This window comes from Thermomyces dupontii, assembly GCF_041956625.1.
Source record: "Thermomyces dupontii strain NRRL 2155 unplaced genomic scaffold VTN31scaffold_6, whole genome shotgun sequence".
Lineage (NCBI taxonomy): Eukaryota > Fungi > Ascomycota > Eurotiomycetes > Eurotiales > Trichocomaceae > Thermomyces > Thermomyces dupontii.
In genome coordinates, this window is record NW_027192312.1 from 982,408 (window position 1) to 1,000,256 (window position 17,849).

General features: G+C 54.2%; 8 protein-coding genes across 8 annotated transcripts; 5 read left to right on the forward strand and 3 right to left on the reverse strand.

Moving 5' to 3' along the window:
- Positions 1 to 169: 169 nt before the first annotated feature.
- On the forward strand, positions 170 to 1,292 carry VTN31DRAFT_6212 (uncharacterized protein; the record flags this gene model as incomplete). Its single annotated transcript, XM_069406798.1, has 3 exons — positions 170 to 172; positions 291 to 1,097; positions 1,158 to 1,292. 3 exons carry the CDS (start codon positions 170 to 172, stop codon positions 1,290 to 1,292), a joined length of 945 nt encoding a protein of 314 aa, XP_069259294.1.
- Positions 1,293 to 2,099: 807 nt separating this feature from the next.
- Positions 2,100 to 3,278, forward strand: VTN31DRAFT_6213 (uncharacterized protein; the record flags this gene model as incomplete). Its single annotated transcript, XM_069406799.1, has 3 exons — positions 2,100 to 2,172; positions 2,242 to 2,349; positions 2,437 to 3,278. The coding sequence occupies 3 exons, from the start codon at positions 2,100 to 2,102 to the stop codon at positions 3,276 to 3,278; spliced, it is 1,023 nt and encodes a 340-aa protein (XP_069259295.1).
- Positions 3,279 to 3,331: 53 nt separating this feature from the next.
- On the reverse strand, positions 3,332 to 4,963 carry VTN31DRAFT_6214 (uncharacterized protein; the record flags this gene model as incomplete). The annotated part of the gene is made up of 3 exons (XM_069406800.1): positions 3,332 to 4,650; positions 4,705 to 4,752; positions 4,804 to 4,963. The coding sequence occupies 3 exons, from the start codon at positions 4,961 to 4,963 to the stop codon at positions 3,332 to 3,334; spliced, it is 1,527 nt and encodes a 508-aa protein (XP_069259296.1).
- Positions 4,964 to 6,456: 1,493 nt separating this feature from the next.
- On the forward strand, positions 6,457 to 6,818 carry VTN31DRAFT_6215 (uncharacterized protein; the record flags this gene model as incomplete). The annotated part of the gene is made up of 3 exons (XM_069406801.1): positions 6,457 to 6,570; positions 6,639 to 6,664; positions 6,749 to 6,818. 3 exons carry the CDS (start codon positions 6,457 to 6,459, stop codon positions 6,816 to 6,818), a joined length of 210 nt encoding a protein of 69 aa, XP_069259297.1.
- Positions 6,819 to 7,009: 191 nt separating this feature from the next.
- VTN31DRAFT_6216 (uncharacterized protein) lies at positions 7,010 to 10,069 on the reverse strand (the record flags this gene model as incomplete). Its single annotated transcript, XM_069406802.1, has 5 exons — positions 7,010 to 7,152; positions 7,205 to 8,804; positions 8,858 to 9,247; positions 9,297 to 9,717; positions 9,765 to 10,069. The coding sequence occupies 5 exons, from the start codon at positions 10,067 to 10,069 to the stop codon at positions 7,010 to 7,012; spliced, it is 2,859 nt and encodes a 952-aa protein (XP_069259298.1).
- A 317-nt stretch (positions 10,070 to 10,386) lies between these two features.
- Positions 10,387 to 11,186, forward strand: VTN31DRAFT_6217 (uncharacterized protein; the record flags this gene model as incomplete). Its single annotated transcript, XM_069406803.1, has 7 exons — positions 10,387 to 10,424; positions 10,477 to 10,514; positions 10,570 to 10,665; positions 10,726 to 10,789; positions 10,841 to 10,928; positions 10,995 to 11,120; positions 11,172 to 11,186. The coding sequence occupies 7 exons, from the start codon at positions 10,387 to 10,389 to the stop codon at positions 11,184 to 11,186; spliced, it is 465 nt and encodes a 154-aa protein (XP_069259299.1).
- Positions 11,187 to 11,664: 478 nt separating this feature from the next.
- On the forward strand, positions 11,665 to 12,931 carry VTN31DRAFT_6218 (uncharacterized protein; the record flags this gene model as incomplete). The annotated part of the gene is made up of 4 exons (XM_069406804.1): positions 11,665 to 12,168; positions 12,243 to 12,393; positions 12,455 to 12,812; positions 12,865 to 12,931. 4 exons carry the CDS (start codon positions 11,665 to 11,667, stop codon positions 12,929 to 12,931), a joined length of 1,080 nt encoding a protein of 359 aa, XP_069259300.1.
- A 607-nt stretch (positions 12,932 to 13,538) lies between these two features.
- VTN31DRAFT_6219 (uncharacterized protein) lies at positions 13,539 to 17,656 on the reverse strand (the record flags this gene model as incomplete). Its single annotated transcript, XM_069406805.1, has 2 exons — positions 13,539 to 15,828; positions 15,891 to 17,656. 2 exons carry the CDS (start codon positions 17,654 to 17,656, stop codon positions 13,539 to 13,541), a joined length of 4,056 nt encoding a protein of 1,351 aa, XP_069259301.1.
- Positions 17,657 to 17,849: the final 193 nt, after the last annotated feature.

Below are 17,849 nucleotides of genomic sequence, written 5' to 3' on the forward strand. Positions count from 1 at the left end.
GCACAACAATGACGAGTTCCATCGGTGTTTCCTCTTGACTTTGAATCAGCAACGAAATCTCGCTTTTTTTCTTTATTGACCGCGCCATCGCAGCCCGGCTAAACTCGGTAGAATCTTGAAGAATTTCTCAGCTTTGTGAGGGTTGACTGATGCCGTGTGTTGTGCAAAAATGGTAAGAATGAAATCGTATTCTGTCTTTTGAGCAGTCTATACTTTCTGTCATCTCGTAGAGGGCAAGATATGCTGCGAGCAGTGGTCCTGTTTGAGTCCACATTGCTGATCTCGGATAGGGATGCTGCTTCTCCGCCCAATCGCGTGACGAAGGCACGCACCACGAGTCGACGGGCGCAACCAACGCGAACCACGTTGCCAGCGGCACTGTGCCGCAGGCGCCCGGCCTGCGTCCACCATTGGAAGGACCGTCACAAAGCAGCCATCATGCGGCCTCGGACCGTCGGCGGCGACGGGCGAGTAGAATCAACAACCCGGACCCGGTCCCTCTGAAAGAACACTACAACCAGCCGATCCGGCCGCACATCTGGCGCAGCAAACGCCGCATCTGGACTCCGAGCTCCCTGGCCCGAGAACGGGAAGAGTTCTTCGAGACGCGGGTGAGCGGGCGGCCCGAGGTGTGGGACGCGCTGCGCGTTGCGCTGTCCTTCATGCGGGACGGGGACCTGGAGACGGCGCAGAGCATCATCGACGCGGCGGGCGTGACGGTACCGACGGGCGATCTCTGCGAGGGCTGCTACGATGAATCTGGGGCCTTGTACCGATTACCACAGTGCATCGTCAGCGACCCGGTGAACATGGTTCCGGATCCACCTCAAGAGGAGGGTCTGGAGGAGCATCCGGGCTCGGAGCCGGAGGATGACAACCTCGCCGACAGTAAGATGATGGCCGACGGGTCGGACGAGGAGTTCATCCCGGATGACGACGAGGCGCGACGGCGCGAGGAAAAGGGCAAGATCAGCGCGCGCGACTTGATCTCGGTGACGGCTCGGCTGAGCGATCCCGACGCGCCGGACGTGACGGTGACGGTGGGGCGATCGCAGCCTGTCAGCGTGGTGGCGCGGAAGGTCCACCAGGAAGCCAAGGTAGGTCAACTCTTCCAAGCACGAATGGGTTCTGCTGAGTGCTGACTGACTCCCCGACAGCTTCCAGCAACGCAGCGCGTTCGGATTCTGTATCTTGGCCGGATGCTCCGAGAGCAGGAGTCGCTGGTGAGCCAAGGGTGGCAGGACAAGCATCTCATCAATGCATTCATCACGGAGACACAATCAAAGAAATGATGATCTCTGGCATGATTTGAGCTTAGATACCCGGCGGCGTTGTGTTATGTTTCTATGAATTGCCACTATTCCTAATGTTTGCTGCTGATCTACAATGTACATACCATTGCGTATGACCCGAATGAAGATACGAGTGATGATTTTCTCACAGTCACTTGTACGAAACATGAGTTGATTGTACAGGCCAGCCTAGTAGTTTGTGATGAGCATTGTGTCTGACTGGAAGAAAATCTGCCGTCAAAATCTCGAGCATTTTCTCGTTGGTAACCTCTAGGAATGGATTTCTTGAGTGAAGTTGACCGGCTTTTTGCAGGACCCAGGATAACATCGAGCCATCAAGGATGGACAAACCCACCCAGATCACTCTGGAAAAGGTAGAGAAATTTCTCCCGATTCTGCGTCAGCCACCTTATTTTGAAGACAGGGTCTGTCCAAGTCACGGACAAACATGATGATGAAGTCTATGAGTAGGAAGACGACCTGCATGCGTGATCTGCAACAATCAGCGGGACAGCTGACCAATGAGCGCAAGACAATCAGACGACCAATCAGAAAGCATCATCCTCGCAGGAACAAAGGCGGCGAAGGTATATCTCGAATATTAGCGGGATATGTTTACTATATACCACGAGGTTATAACTCGTGATAACAAAAGTTGAGCATCAAGCTCACCATCGAAGAAAAAAAAGAGAAATAGCCCTAACCTTGTCAACTCGACCGCAAGAAGGGAAAGAGAAAGAAAAATTCAATCAGCGAGACTATCTCATCGCATGTAACCCCATTGATGAATTGATCATTCCCACGACAATGGCAACAACCGACAGCTCCAGCGCAACGCAATTGCAAAAAGCGCCGTTCGTCAAGGAGCTCGCCTCCTCTGGTGAGCAATCTCTTCCAAAACAACCAAAGAAGAAAAAAAGAAACAAAACCTGCTGACGAAATGAATCAGACCGGAAAACGCGCGACAAAGCCCTCGAATCCTTAACCCTCTTCCTTCGTGCCCGTCGTGATCTCTCCCTCCTCGATCTTCTCAAGATCTGGAAGGGGTTATTTTTCTGTTCGTTCAAACCCTCCCTTCCCTCCTTTTCTACAACTTCAGAAAAGAAAAGAAACAAGAAACAAGAAACTAATGACGGAGGTGCAGGTTTCTATCACTCCGACCGCCCCCTCACGCAACAAGCCCTTGCACGCGCACTCTCTTACTCGCTCGTCCCGAGCCTTCCCACCGCCGAGAGCCGGCTACGCTTCATCAAGGCGTTTTGGATCACCGTGGGGAAAGAGTTCCATGCGTTGGACCGGTTGCGGGTGGATAAGTACCTGTTTTTGATGCGGTGTTTTGTCGGGGTTGCGTTTGAGATTTATCTTGGGAAGAAGACTACACCTCCTTCTGAGAACGACGATAAGGAGGAGAAGGAAAAGAACACGAAGAACGGGAAGAAGAGGAAGAAGAGTCCCGTGAAAGGGAGCAAAGCCACGAAACGGCAAAAGACCGAGGGTAACCACGGTAATGATGATGGTCTTGATGATGACGGGAAATGGTCCCAGCTAGACGCATACATCTCCTTCCTTGAGCGCGGGCCGCTATGTCCCATCAATTTCGATCCAACGGACAAGAAAAAAGAGCCAAATCCGAACCGGAAAAAGGATGAAGAAGAGGAGGAAGAAGCCGGGATTCAAATCCCGCACGGGCCGGACGGGATTCGCTATCATTTGATGGATATTTGGCTGGATGAACTCGAGAAGGTGATTGTCCCAGATGACGATGGAGACGAAGGGAAAGAGGAGAAGGGATTGCTCAAAGATCGCGTTGATGTCCCCATGGATATCCTCCTGAGGCCGTTTGAGAATCTACGCAAGTCGAGTCCCATGAGGAATGTGCGGGTGCGCGCACAGAAGGGTGTCTTGGAGGATCAACGGTTGGTCGAATGGGGGTTCCGATCGAAAGATGAAAGTGAAGAGGAGGATGAGGATAGTAATGATGATTAAAAGTGTACGTTAATACAAACGGCTATGTACATTCCAACGCGGTTATGGTACAGTCAAGGACCCTTCGCCTCGTAAAGATGTCCCGACCTCGTCAGGGTCGTTCCCAACCCCCGATGGACTTCGACCTGGAACGGCTCAAAGGGGAGGCTCTCGCCATCCACGCTGATGAATCCCTTGCTGCTCATCCGTGGCGTCAGCCGGTACGCCGACACCTTGCGCACCACCACGTCGTCGTAGTCATAGAACCCGCCCGTCTCGACCGCCTTGAGCATCGTCAGCGCCTTCAGCCGCCCAATCGTGCCGTCGATCGTGACCACGTCCATCAGCCCGTCGTTCGGCAGAGCCGAGGGGAAGAAGTTCGCGTCCGCGGACATGATCGCCATGTTGCCCGCGTAAAAATTGCCCATCGTGTCCGATGAGATTTGCTGCCAATCGTCCGGGATCTTGTCCCGGGTGGTGCCGTAGCGCAGTGGGGGTAACTCTCGGGATTGAATATCACCGCCGCCAACCGGCCGCTGCGGCGGCCGCTGCGCCTTGTACACGCGGTAGTGCTCCTTGATCTTGGTCTTGTCGTCAATTTCCACCTTGAGTGCCAGATCGCACGGGTACAGCGTCTTCCCCATCAGCCGCACGAGCAAGCCGTACGTGAAGCGCGCCGCGCCCATCCAGCGGAGGTGGTCCGTGCCCAGATCCGACTCGGCCACGATGCCGTACGACTGCGATAGGAACGACAGCCGCCGACTGCTGCTGTCCGCCTGCGTAACCGATGCCAGATCCACGGCCGTACGCAGCCCCTTGACAATCGACAGCGCAACCAGGCTGACGCTGTTCGTCCCAAATGTGTTCCACGCCAGTGCGTTGCCGGACCCGCACGGCAGCATCGCCACCGCGACTTTGGCCAGCGCCTCGCCCGCGTTGGGCTTCTTGGCGAGCCCGTTCAGAACCTCGTGTGGCAGGCCATCCCCGGAGCAGCACACCACCGCATCGTACGCGTCAATGTCGAGCTGCTCCGCTATCTCCGTCGCGTGCCCGGCATGCCGCGTGGTCTCGACGTCGAGCTTGCACCGTGCGGCCTCGAAGATCGGCGCGGCGTATTCCGTATAGAGGCTCTTGGCGTACCCTTTTCCGCCGAACGGGTTGATGAGGATCAGGAGCCGCTTGAACGGCTGCGCGTCACCGTATGCAAGACTCAACAGTCGCTTGGTCCATACTTTGGCCGCGACCCACGCATCGGCCTTGACAGTGTATTCCAACGTGGCCGGAGCGTAGTCATCCTTCATAATCTGCTTCGCATACGTAATCGAGATGGTTGTGTCGGACACGTCGGCGACGAGGACATTGAAGAATGGGATCTCCTGGGAGGCATTGGATGCTGCTCGGCATCAACGGATTGCACCCTACTACACCGCAAAGCAAAGAAACGTACTCTTTGTCCAAATCCCGCAGTATGCTGATAGCTTGACCGGCCGCGGATCTGCTCATTTACTTAGCCATTTTTCTTATCAGCCTGTATATCCACGCGCACCATTGACTAGCAGCGAATCAGCCCCCAGGGTCAACGTGACGCCGTTCCCGACATCCAGCCTGGGACTGATCTCCGTCGTTGCTCCTTCAACTTTCTCGCGCTCCAATGGCACGGGCGCTGCCATCTGGGGCAGGTCGCCGTTCGAGGGTCCGGATGTCATGTGTATGACGGCAGGACCATGCTATGGATAAGGAGGATGACATCTATAGGATACCAAAGCTAAATATAGTCAAGAATGGGGCAGTCGAGCTGCCATAGACATGTTTGATCTCAATGAATGAAGCAGTCGGCAACTCGGAGTACCTACGGCAGTCTTGGCCGGTCCCTTTTCACGTGATTCTAAGCAACCCTACTCGTACTCAAAGGTCCTGAACAGACTCGTTCGAGAAACGCTTCCAACTTTCTTCATTATTGTAAAGTTGTCTCATATCGCGTGACAAATGGTTTGTTCTTGCTCGCCCAAATTGTATTGGACTGTTAGAGTGTCTTAATCGTGACTACAGTCTGAGAATAGATGTGTAGTACTTTCCGTAGGTACTACTGACCTACTACTATTAGTACTGTCATGTCGATCCGAGGGTGTCAAGCGACATCTTATTGTGCGATGGAAGGCTTTGGTTCAGCATTCACGGGTGTACACTATCAAGGTCCATTTTCAAGTGCAATCTGGTCAGCTTTTCGTTGCAGCACCTAAAGCTCAGTCATTCGTCTTTCCTCGTCAGAAAGTGAACTCCCTGTCTGTCGAAGTCTTTAATCCGGATGGCGCGTTTTGACCTCTGAACACAAGGCCGGTAGGTTGCTTGGCCTAGTTTTGGTCGATTAGCCGTGTAATGTAAGTATTCTGGCTGTCCCGATATCTTTTCGACCCTTGTCGCCGGTGGAGATATATCCGGTTAGACTTGATGGCCTCGTATTTCGATTTCAGTTGTTCTGTAGAGTCACTACAGTTTCCAGATCTCTCGTCGATGTCATGGTCGATCAACTTTTGATTCCGTGCCGTGATTTCTTGATATTTCTCATGGTCTTGATTGTTCAGAATTGGGTTCTCGAGGCATGGCGCATCTGCTTTCAGTGAGGACTGTCTCCTTGAATCGCCTGCTTCGAGGTGAAATCATTCCGACTTCTGCAACCCATAGAACTCAAGGAAACGTGTCCCTCAGCAATCAAAGCCATCATAAGCGGTTCATTGAGACTGATGTTGTAGTCTCAAACCATGTCGACGCAAGAACCATGGGTTAGTCCGGGTCACTCACAAGTGGTGACGGCATACACCATCCCAAGCAAACATGTTTAATACGTTGACACTCAACTCGACAAATTCCTGGGTGAAAACTGGAAAAGGGGGAAGATTTCACCGAATACCTACAATACGGAGATATTGTAATTCCCTACCAACACAGGCATTGAAGCCTTTGAACCCTGAAGTTCATGATTACAAGCATAACCTAATTTCATCAAAGCCAAAATCATCCCTTATAGTGCTGACAACCGTCTTGAGGTTCTTCTCTGTAAGGCCACGTTGAGTCTTACCGAATATACACACCCGAGTCGTAGTAGCTGAACTCTTTCCGGACCATCCAAGATCTGTAAACTGATCGTTACTTTCTATCGTACCTGCTCCCGAACGATGAATCGGAAAGCAACCGCTTGGACATGCTGCAGGGTTGTCTCTTGGTGCAGCAACAGAGACTCCGCCTCGCCCTGATCAAGAATCCGCCGCGGGTAATCGACCGGGGACTAGGACAGGTCCCTGGGCCATTGATTTTGGTAAGTTTACTTGCTGGGTATGGCTGATGCAGGGTAGTAAAGTCGCTCGACTGACGGGGCTTTGGCAGGATTCCTCCCAATGTGGAAGTTCCTGGTGAGTGATATCGAGTAAGGAATGGGAATATGAAATTGACTCATTCGACTTTATCCACGCGCGGTACCTGGCCGGCTCAACCAGGGACGCTGGCAGGCTGATCAAGAAGGGCTATCTGTATGCCATCGGGTCTTACCGACCTCCTAAGTCGTAAGGCCTGAGATACTCACTTCGTTCCAGGGTAGTAGGCCTGACGAAGGCGAAAGAGAATCGATCTAGAATTATATTCAAGTCGAAAATACAATAATGCAACTCTTTTCAATCCCCCAGCAAAAAGTAAAAGAGAAACACAGCCCACTAGCCACAGGTTACAATCATAGCAGTCACCCCTCATCTGAAACCGTATCATGAGGTGTTCCCTTTCAACCCCTTGAGAGCGCCCAATGTCAACGCCAGACCCTGGGACCGACTTCTTATCCGCACGAAGCCCGTGATCGGCCCGTCTTCGCCTTCTTTCTCGATGCTGAGGTTGGCCAGTGCATCCTCGCCTGTGCCAGGTTAGCTTGGTCCAGTAACGGCTCGAGGGTAAATCACACGTACCGAACACAGTGCGAGCATACAGATTCGCACTCAAGAATTGGCAGTCACCCTGTAGCGCCGCCTCCGGAGTCAGGCAAGTCATGTTGGAGCTCTCCATGAACAGCTTGAGGAACTCGCGCAGGCTCTTAGCCTTCGAGTGAATGTTGACCTTGTTCTCCCACTCGAACTCTGTCCACATGGTCCGGAACTGCGTCTCCGTGCAGTGTGCCGGCTGGATGTAGTCCATGACGTCCGCGTGCACGTCGTTGAGGATGACCACATGGCTCTCTGTCGAGCTTGATCCGTCGTACACGATGTGCCCAAAGATCACGCCCGTATCGGTGGACGAGACCTTCACTGTGGCCTGAACGTTCGCAAAGTCGCGCGGCCCCAGGTTCAGCGTCGTCGGCCGTTCGACCACCTTCAGATCACCCCATGTGGCGAACTCGACCGATAGATTTTGGAGCGTCTCCGTCGTCTGGTTCACCAGCAGCACGTCCAAGACAATGTCAAACTGATGAACCTGCACGTAAGCTTCCGCGTAAACGGGATCGGAGAAGCCGGTCAACTGGACCACTCTCTTGAGTTTCGACGAGAGGTCCTCCGACGTGCCATCGCCTCCTGTGGCCTTGATGAGGTCCAGTTCGATCTCGTCGGCGTTCTCCGCCGCATTCCGCTTGGCTAGCTGTCGGATCGGGATGGCATCGTCAATCTGAACGGCTGTCTTGGCCTTTTCGAGCGCCTCCTTAGCAGCTCGCTTCTTCTCCTCCGCCTGGATGATTGAGCGGAATGCCTGCCGCGTGTCCTCCAGGAACGTCTTCTCAAGCTCCTTGCGCTCGTTGAACTCAGCCAGGGAGCGCACGCACGTCATGATGCGGTCCACCGAGTCCTCGTCGATGGGCGCCTTGACGAACTGGCTCTGGCCGACGCGGATGATCGAAATCATGATGAGCATGGCCTCTGCTCGGAGCGCGTTGGTGCGAGCGACATCTTGGGACAGTTCAGAGTGACGCATGACCAACTTTGTCAGCGTCGACGACAGCACAGTGGCCAGATAGTAGTCGCCGTCCAGAATCAACTGGCGGAGCGGCGGCTTCTGAGCGGCCTTCACGGCCTCGAGCTTTGCCTGAGCGGCTGACTGGCTGGTCAAGGCACTCTCCGTGGCGTATGTCCCATCCGGAAGGACTTTGGAAGATCCTGAAGGCTTGGTGTGCCCGTTCACTTGCTCGGCCGTCACACTCTCGTCGGGAACTTCATCCAGCAGTCGCTGCTCCGAGGCCAGGATTGGGATCTCGCCCAGACTCGCGCGGATCCGCTTCCAGGCGTCACGAATATCATGTTCCTCCAAGGCATACTCGCCAACTACCCAGAGCACACCGCGATAGACCTTGCCCGCACGGACTTCGCTTAGCGTTGAGACTAGACGCTCGATGATGGACGGCCGCAATTTCGGGAACTTCTCGACAACTTCCTTGACGAAAGAAATGACATCGACGGCGGAGGCATTGTTGAAATCCGCAATAAAGTCCATCAACAAATCAACGACACTGGCCGCAATCTCAGAGAATTTGATGGCGCAATGGTGGATCGATTGAATCAGGAGTTGGCGGTATTCCCCGCTCTGTTCATCCCGTCAGCCAATGCAACATCAGAGCCTGCCGTATTCAGACGCACCTGTTCATATTGCTCGTCCACCGTCTTGGCCAGCTCCTTTTTCAGCAGCATGACCACTTCCTCCACATTCCGGCTGGAGACCATCTCCAGCGCAATTTCAAGCGCTTTTCGGCGAACGTCCATATCGGGACTCGACAGAACACGCAGAATCTCCATGGTCAAATCGTCCAAAACGCCTTCATTCTTGCGCCGAAGCTGGTCGACCCGATCCAGCACAATGAGTTTGACATTGTTATCGGCCTCCTTGATGCTCAGTTCAATCAGTTTTGAAGCGGCTGCCTTGACGGCAACGGGGTTGCTGGTGAGGGCCGTGAGGGAAGTGGCGGCTTCATAGACCACTGTGCTTGTTGAGGCGTCGAGAAGATCAAAGATCAAGCGTAGATACCTGGACTGCGCTGTTGTCAGCAAGTTGCATAAGGTTGCAGCGACGGTCACAAACCTTGTTCTGGGTGTTCTGCACAGCATCTCTCCGGATAAACTCGAGTTCGGCAAGTTGAAGGAGCTCATCTACGTTCGGGACGCTATCGAACGTTGAGCTCAGGTACTCGAGAGCCTTTTGGTGGCTGATCGACATGAGAGCGGCGAAGGCATTGCGCTTGCACGTGTTGTCGGTCTCCGACTCGAGGAATGTATGGAGGAGTTCCGGCGCATCAGGGATCAGAGACTCCGAGTGCTGGTAGATGGACGCCACGGCCCAGACGGCATTCTTTCGCACGTACGCGTGGCGGTGCTCGAGGCAGGCCCGGGTTGACGAGAGGAGGGGTTCGAGGAGCTCCGGCTCGCGGAGCTTGCAAAGAAAACGCAGGGTATTTCCACGGACGTATTCATTAGGGTGTTGCAGGTCATTCCGGATGCCATTGCTGCACTTGTTAGCTGGAGCCCGAAACAAGTTCCGCTCTACACGTACCAGACTAGAATCATCTCTTGCTTCAATTTCCCATTTGCATCGTGCTTTGGGCAAATCTCGTAGTAGAAGTAGAGCAGCTTCTTCAATGGCTTGCTCTTGGAAGGCATCACAAAGCGAATGATGTGCATGAGGAGCTGCGGCATCGGGTCGCCGTTGAGCATGATTGTGATGATTTTGCGCATCGTCTCCAATTTCGTCTCGTCGGTGCCCTTCTCCAACTGCATGCGGAGTTCCTGCACCGACGGCTGGTCCGCGGAGTTGTCCTGATGGACCAGCGTGTACGAATTCTCCAGAAACGACGCCATGGTGGTGACCGTTGGCGCGGGAGATCGGGTCGAGGGTGAGGGTGTAGAGGCGCCGGGCAGGTCAAACCACGGTTCGATGACGCGAGGGAAGCTTGATCGAGAGGCAATTCAGAAATGCGCGAGCTTTGGACGCCCCCTCGCCAGCCGTTCAGTTCCTCCGCAGGGGTTGTCCACAAGTCGGAATGGTCAACTTGTCCCTTTGCGCCGCGCCGAAGTGTGTGGATGACTAAGCAGCTAGCCCAAATCCACGCCAGCTTCGTCCCCGGTCACGGTGTTTTGGAAGAAGCTCAGGATTAGCATTGGGACGCGCGGGAACCATGTCGGACCTCAACGAGCCATTCTATCTGCGCTACTAGTACGTGCTTTTCGATGGTGTCTCTGTCCTTCCGCTACTGACGGAATCACAGCTCCGGCCACTCTGGGCGATTCGGACATGAGTTTCTAGGTAAGGAGCTCCAAATACAGCATTTCCGGGCGCACACGGCCTCTAACAGACATAGAATTCGACTTCCGGGCCCTTGGCGATGGTCGTAGTGCGTCGGCGCGCTATGCGAACAACTCCAACTACCGCAATGACTCCTTGATCCGGAAAGAAAGTCTGTTTCCCCGCGGTGGAGGATAGGGGTTGCTGGTGTGCAAGTGACTGACGAGCGCAGTGTGTGTCAGTGCTGCGGTGATCAACGAGATCAAGCGCATCGTCAAGGACAGCGAGATCATGAAGTGCGGAACCCCGTCCACACACTCGATTGTTTGACGACTAACTCGGCGTAGAGAAGACGATTCCAAGTGGCCGCCGAAGAACAAGGATGGGCGACAAGAATTGGAGATTCGGATGGGCAATGAACATATCTCGTTTGAGGTAGGCGGACACCGCTGCGGGCAATACTGCGGTGTGGGTAATGCTGAATCGTGTCCACAACTATAGACCGCCAAAATCGGGTCACTAGTCGACGTGACTGAATCGGCCGACCCAGAGGGTCTGCGAGTGTTTTACTATCTTGTCCAGGATCTAAAGGCGTTTGTGTTTTCGCTGATTTCGGTGCACTTCAAGGTCAGGAATCTACTTGAGAACCACCTGGCCACGGAGCTGACCAGATTGCAGATCAAGCCGATCTAAGCGCGCTACGACTCCATGACGACCAGTACGCATTTCGTGGCTACAAAAGGGATGGGGATTCCGGCGTTTGTGCTTTCCTGGTGGATGGAAATCTGTTCATCTGTTCATCTGTTCATTTGTCTGATTTGGTGGCAAGCAATCAATCCTCCACTTGGTATGACGATAAGATGGAGCCAGTGTAGATAGAGACATGCGTCAATACCATGACTTGATGAATCACGCTGTATGAACTCTCTTTTCTCTACTTTTGTGAGAATCCAAGCGTTTGGCTTCATTCTCGATATCGATTGGTGTCGTGCCGGTCTTTGCCCCGTTTGGGCATCGCATCTTCCACCCCGTTCGAGCCCTACTCCATAACTCCATACTCAATACTCCATACCGCTCCGCCTTATCAACTCTTGGGATCTCGGTCTCTCGTCCTGCCTCTGATCCCTCCATATCCAATGTATCTTGACGATTTTCCCTGATTTCGCCTCCCATGCCGACCCCGGGCGACGAGAATAGTACTACTCCAACTCCTACCAGCACCACCGCTCCTCCATACGCACCTCATCAGACGACAAGCAACAGCGCAATACCCGACAACAACGCCATCTGCCCGCCGGACACCGATCGGAGATCCGACGACGACCGTTCACACCGTCGCGATCGGGATGCCAACGGGCAGCGCGGAGAGTCACCGGGGTCGTCCTCCGGTGCGGAGTCACCATCGACGGTTACTGATGACAGCCGAAACCAGTGGCGAAGCGATACAACGGGAGTACAATCGGGCGCGGAAAACAAGGAAGGGCGTTCGGTGAAGGCCATGGCTATTGAGGACGACGAGACCATGGCGGAGTCATCACCGAGTCCAGACTCGGGGTCGCCTACGGTGGCCGCCAGTCCTTCGGCTGCCTCCTCGTCGTCGCAGGTGTCGTCCGGGTTAGCGGTCACGCCATCGTATGAGCCATCGCCACTTAACTTCGAGTATTCCAATGTCCGGGTATGTTTCGGAGACCTCTTGCCAGATCCAGTCGGGATTGGAATGGGGCTGACATGCTGACACTGCATTATCAGCTGTTTCCCAACTACTCGTCGTCGTTCCTACGCGCCGGCAGCAAGTTCGAGGGCACGCAGCACTCGGACCGTCAAGTGTACAACGTGGACGTGGAGATCAAGCATGTGGACATTGGCGAGTCCTTTCTATGCGGCTATCTCCGCATTCAAGGTCAGCTAGACTAGCCCCGCTGGAATGATTTCATTGATCTCGTAGCTAACCGAAGACATAGGCCTGACGGAGGACCACCCGACGCTGACGACCTACTTTGAAGGCGAAATCATTGGCACCAAGCACACGTTCCAGACGCGCCACGAGTCATGGGGCACCAACGAAAAGACCGATATGCAGCATTGGGCGCGGTTCCAGGCCTGGCGCCCGCTGGCCAAGCAGGCCAAACGGGCCAATTTCACGTACCCTAACTTCGCGCAGCGCGAGCATCTTTTCATGCGCTGGAAGGAGTACTTTTTGGTCCCGGATCATCGGGTGCGGTCCATCGTCGGCGCCAGCTTTGAGGGGTTTTACTATATCTGCTTCAATCAGGTGGAGGGGACCGTGAGTGGTATTTACTACCACTCGCGTAGTGAAAAGTGCGGTCTTCCTCAGTCCCGGGTTCTTGTCTTTTGCTAATCACTGGTGCAGATATCAGCAGCTCGAGCTCAAACACGTCGAGAATCGGGGCTGCACGCCATGCGTCGAATTTCGCTAATATCCTCGGAGCAGGTGAACCAGTAAGTGGGACACCTGCTCGGGGAGGACAAAGCTATCATGATCTAGATCACCTATCTCATATGATATCATTTCTTTCGTCTAGTTACTTCGATATGCATATTTATCTCTGCCTGGACTGGTTGGTCGTGGATTGCCGGCGTTTGATGCTGTCCCTTGTTTATGGTCCCCTTCTCTGACCACTGGGTTATTAATGGGTTGAATCGAGTATCTATTTCAATGGATGGATGAGCAAAGTTGGCGCTGAGGATTGGAAGCAGGAATGATATCAATGAGCAGTTTTTCGTGAAATTTTACATAGGTGCCTCTTTACCCTGAAGCGAAGCCGATACAAATGCAAACCTCTAACAGGTATTGCGACTCATTGCTTCCCATTACCGAGCCTCCCTAGCCAGATAGAATAAATATTGTCAGAAAGAATATACTGTTAAGCACATCCATGCACCGTGCCGTGCTTCGCAGAACAAGACATATCGTAGCAATAATCCCAATCCCAGAGTAAGCATACCAATAATGAAGAAGAACAACCCGAAAAGAGGGTATCATAATCATAAACATGACTTTTGGTCTTCCGAAAGCCTCACGAATCACGAATAGCCCCGAGTCGGCACCGGGGAGTAGTTGTTAGTGCTGTTGCTATTGTCGCTACCCGGGGTCGGCGGCTCGACGACGACCTGGTTCCGGATCGACACGATCCACTCATGCTGCAGAAGTTCCGCCGCGGTCGGCCGGCGGTTAGGATCGCGTTCGAAGCAGCGCCGCAGGAAATCGATGCCGAGGTCGCTGAGCTGGTCGCGCGACGGCAGCTGCGGCTGGTTGCCCTGGGCAATGTTGTACATGATGGCCCACTCGTTGTCGAGCGTCGACCAGGGCCGTCGGCCCGTCGCCATCTCCAGAATTACGCATCCGAGTGACCAGATATCGACGGCGCCCTGTCGCTCGAGGTTCTTGGTGTCACCACGGATCACTTCGGGGGACATGTACATGGGAGTTCCCGTCATGGTCTTCTGGTTCTTGCGGCCGGCACCGGCGCCGGCGGCATCGCCACGCGGGTCTTTGGCTCCGAATCCGCCCAGGGCTCCGGGGCCCTCGGCGTTCATCACCGTCTTGCCCTGCCGTGCGATGATCTTGGCGGCTCCAAAGTCCACATACTTGATCACGCCGTTGTGGTCTAGGAGGATGTTCTCCGGCTTGATGTCCCGGTGGACTATCCCCGCTTGGTGCAGGTAGGCCAGCCCTTCTAGCAGCTGCAGCGCGTACACCATGATGAAAGTCTCGTCTTCGATCCGCCCGTGTTCCAGTAGACTCGCTAACGACCCGCCAGAGCAGTACTCCATGAAAATGTATACTTTGTCTCGGTGCACCTCAATGCCGTAGTAGTCGACAATGTTGGGGTGGTCGAGAATCTCCAGCACACCCATTTCGTCCCGAATCTGCTGCGCAATGACCGGGATCATCTGCGGGTCTTGCAGCCGAATCTCCTTCACTGCCATCAGAGAGTTGCTGTCGAGGTTGATCGCCGCGTACACGGACCCAAATGTGCCGCCGCCGATGAATTGCCCTTGCTGCCATCGAAGCGTGACGTTAGTCGCTGAGGACGACAGGACGGTGAGCGACCGATCCGCCTCGTTGGAGCTTTCCAGCACCCGACCTAGCGCCTGTCGGTTGACTCTTTCTTCTAATCGACGCTCCTCCACAGCGGCGATGCTGGCAACGCGCTGGTCGCTCACCATTTTCAGCGATTCCTCGTCGCTGAGGATCCGTGCGTTGTGCCGACGTGTTCCGCCGCGAGACTCGTCCAATCGCTTGCTCTCGGCCTGCGCGGCTAGTGTGGATCGCGCCCCCATGATGTCGAAATGCGAGATTAGAACTGACATGCAGCCGGCCACTTTAACTCGAAGCTTGGCATACTGCTCGTCGTCCATCGAGAGAAGATGGTTGCTGGACGTGATGGCCATTGCAAACTCGAGTGCCGCCACGGCCCATTTGAACGTCTTGCGGTCTGACGCATCGCAATCATCGCAGATAAACGACACCCATTCCAGCGACAACTCCACCAGTCGTACACTGTTCATGGCGCGCTGGTTGGCATCCACGTAGCTCGACGACCGTTTGCCAAACTCCGTTGCGAACGCATAGCAGGCTTGGATCAGCTCCGTATTCTCCAGACCTTTCTCTTTGAGCTGTTTTCGAATAGTTGCCACACTGTCCATGATGCTACCGGACAGCTTAAACGAGGTTTTGTTGATCCTGTTCAACTCTGCGTTGACTCGCTTCAGATTCGCCCGCTGCTCAATGGCAATGTCCAACTGCATTCCTGTCAGCTGGGCCAGCTCGTGACGGGCGTTGATTAAGCGTTGCTGCGTCCCATCCGCAACGAGTCTGAGCTTGCCCGGTCGGACGTCAGATGGAACTTCTACATTTTCTACCCTCATCACCCTGCCTGTCCAGGCAAGCGGCTGTTCCGGCCGGATAGCTAGGATGTACGTAAAGTGGGAGGGATCTTTTCCGGCTTCTTCGCCTCTGAAGGAAGTGCCCAGGATCGACTGAATATCGGAGTGCCTGTTCCACAGGGCACGGTGGGCAATCAGATACAGACCTCCCGGGCTGTCGGTCTCGATTAGAAAATGGTCCGATATCAGGAGCGCGTCAAAGAAGTCCTCTGCAATATCAGCTCCAAAGTTGTATTCGGTCGAGTTTTCGAACAATTGCCGCAGGAAGCGAGAGAATCGATACAGCTTTCGCTGTCGAACCCGCGTCGAGTCAAGAGCAGTCTTGTACCGCTTGTCCATCTCGGCCGGATCTTCGTCCACCCGGGGCTGTAATTCTCTCTCGAAGTGATTCATCAGTCGCTGTAGGGACTTGGCGGTTAAAGCACTGGACGATTGCTTTAGTTAGCATGAATCAGCCTGACGGCTCCAGCAGGGATTTGAACGAACCTAAACTGCTCCGCTACCTCAATGTCTCCTCCTTGAAGTTGTCGGCCAATTTCATTTGAAAACTCCCATTCTTGCTCCAGTATTTCAGCCTCTTTAAAGGTGTTCTTGTTCGCGTTGAGCTTCCAGTTCAGCAGGCGAAAGTAGTACTTCATACAATCTAGTACAACGGAGTCGAAGTTCTCATCAATGCATGGCGGAAGATCCCACCCAGGCTCTGGCTTCGAAATCACCAGATATCGCTGTTTGATATCGACGGCCACTCTCATCAAGATTTGAAACTGCGAAATCATCTGGTCGACAAGAATTGGGGACTGTCTCGCCGGGTCTTTCATCCGCTTGGCATACGACAAACGGACCTTGATGATCTCTTGAATGAGGCGGGACGGAAAGTTGATAAGAGTAAGTAATTCCTCAATGTACGGAGGTAGGTGGCGTTTCGCAAAGGCTTCTGCATTCGCAATCAGTGTTTTCTTTGCTTTCTTGATCACGTCGCCGATGCTGTCAATCATGTTGTGGTGACCTTGCAGGGTCCTCAGACCGTCCTCCTTCATGATGCGATCCAAAAAGCAACCCTCATCGGACAGATCGCCACCCCATGACTTATCCCGCGGCTTGGTAAAGTCGAGAGAATCATTCCCCACCCAGCGCTTGAGAATGGCCAGCTCAGTGTTGATCAGGCGCGTAATGTTATACCACGCCACGACAGCGTCCGAGCTCTCCCGGAACTGTTCCGAGGCCGCTCTGGGGTTGGCCGCCTCCATCTCCTTCCGTGTAGGATAAAGCGACTCGCAATGTTCGATCTTTGCTACGATATCCTGGACCTGCTTCGCGGCCGATTTGCCAATCTCAGTCTCTCCCTTGATCTCAAAAGATACGATTTCTTCAATCACCGGGCCGAGACGAGAACGGGCATCCTCTATCAATTTCTTCTGCAGGGCAACGCTTCGACCAAAGCTCTTGGCGCGGACTCCCAACCAGATGTCGTAATGCAACGCTGTTGGTCGTTTCGTCTCTGTGGTGCCGATCAGTCGCTGCTTCTCCTGCTTAACGACATCTCCCCGGAGAACAGAAGCGAGCATCGAGTGCCATTCCAGGCGCTCCTGATTCTTGGGGTTCTTCAGTTCCTCCAGAGTTGGCTGGTTGTCGTTCTGGGAGAGAAAGAGTTGTGTGTCCGGGTCATACTGATCGTCTTCAAACGTAGCCTCCGATGACGGTGAGGGATCCTCCAGGTCAGAATCCAGGCTGCCCAGACCTTGCGGGTCACCAAACTGCTGATACCATGCGCGAGGATTGGCGCGCAGTCGTTGCACATAGGCCTTTTCCTGAGCTCGATACTGGGCATTGGGATCTCGTCTTGTGCTTCTCTTCGCCAACGAAGGAGGAAGATCACTGTCCTGATGATAGATGAGATACTGTGATGGCCGCCGCTGCGGTGCATAGGTGTTGCTCGGGGTGCGGGCTGGAGCTGACGGGCGCTGCTGCAATCGCGGGGGCTCACGTTCCGGCAGACCAATTCCTTCAGAAACGGGCAAATTATCGTACGCCGGATTGCTGACGAGGCTGCTGCCACGCGGCCTCCCTGCCTGGCTGACCGGCCAGGCAGCTTGGTAGGTTACCGGAGGCGAGGATGACCTTTCGCCGACGCCCGATTGGCCATCTACGTTGTTGATGTCCGATACCGATCGCACCACATAAGTGGGAGGCAGGCCGTAGTCGTCGGACGACTGGGAGCCATCCGAATCATGGTTCGTCGTCGCAGCATCCATGATGCCTACCCCATGTCGGACCAGGAGGAGCTGGGCATTTAGCCTTGGAGGTGTGGCGGTGCGTTGTGGCTTGATCTCCAAGTTTGTATCACAAGCCTCGGATGAGCTGACTAACCCAGAGCTATATTTCCGTTTTTGGATTAGCTCCATCGCTGGTGTTCACTGGAGCTGTGATATCACTAGTCGAAGCCAT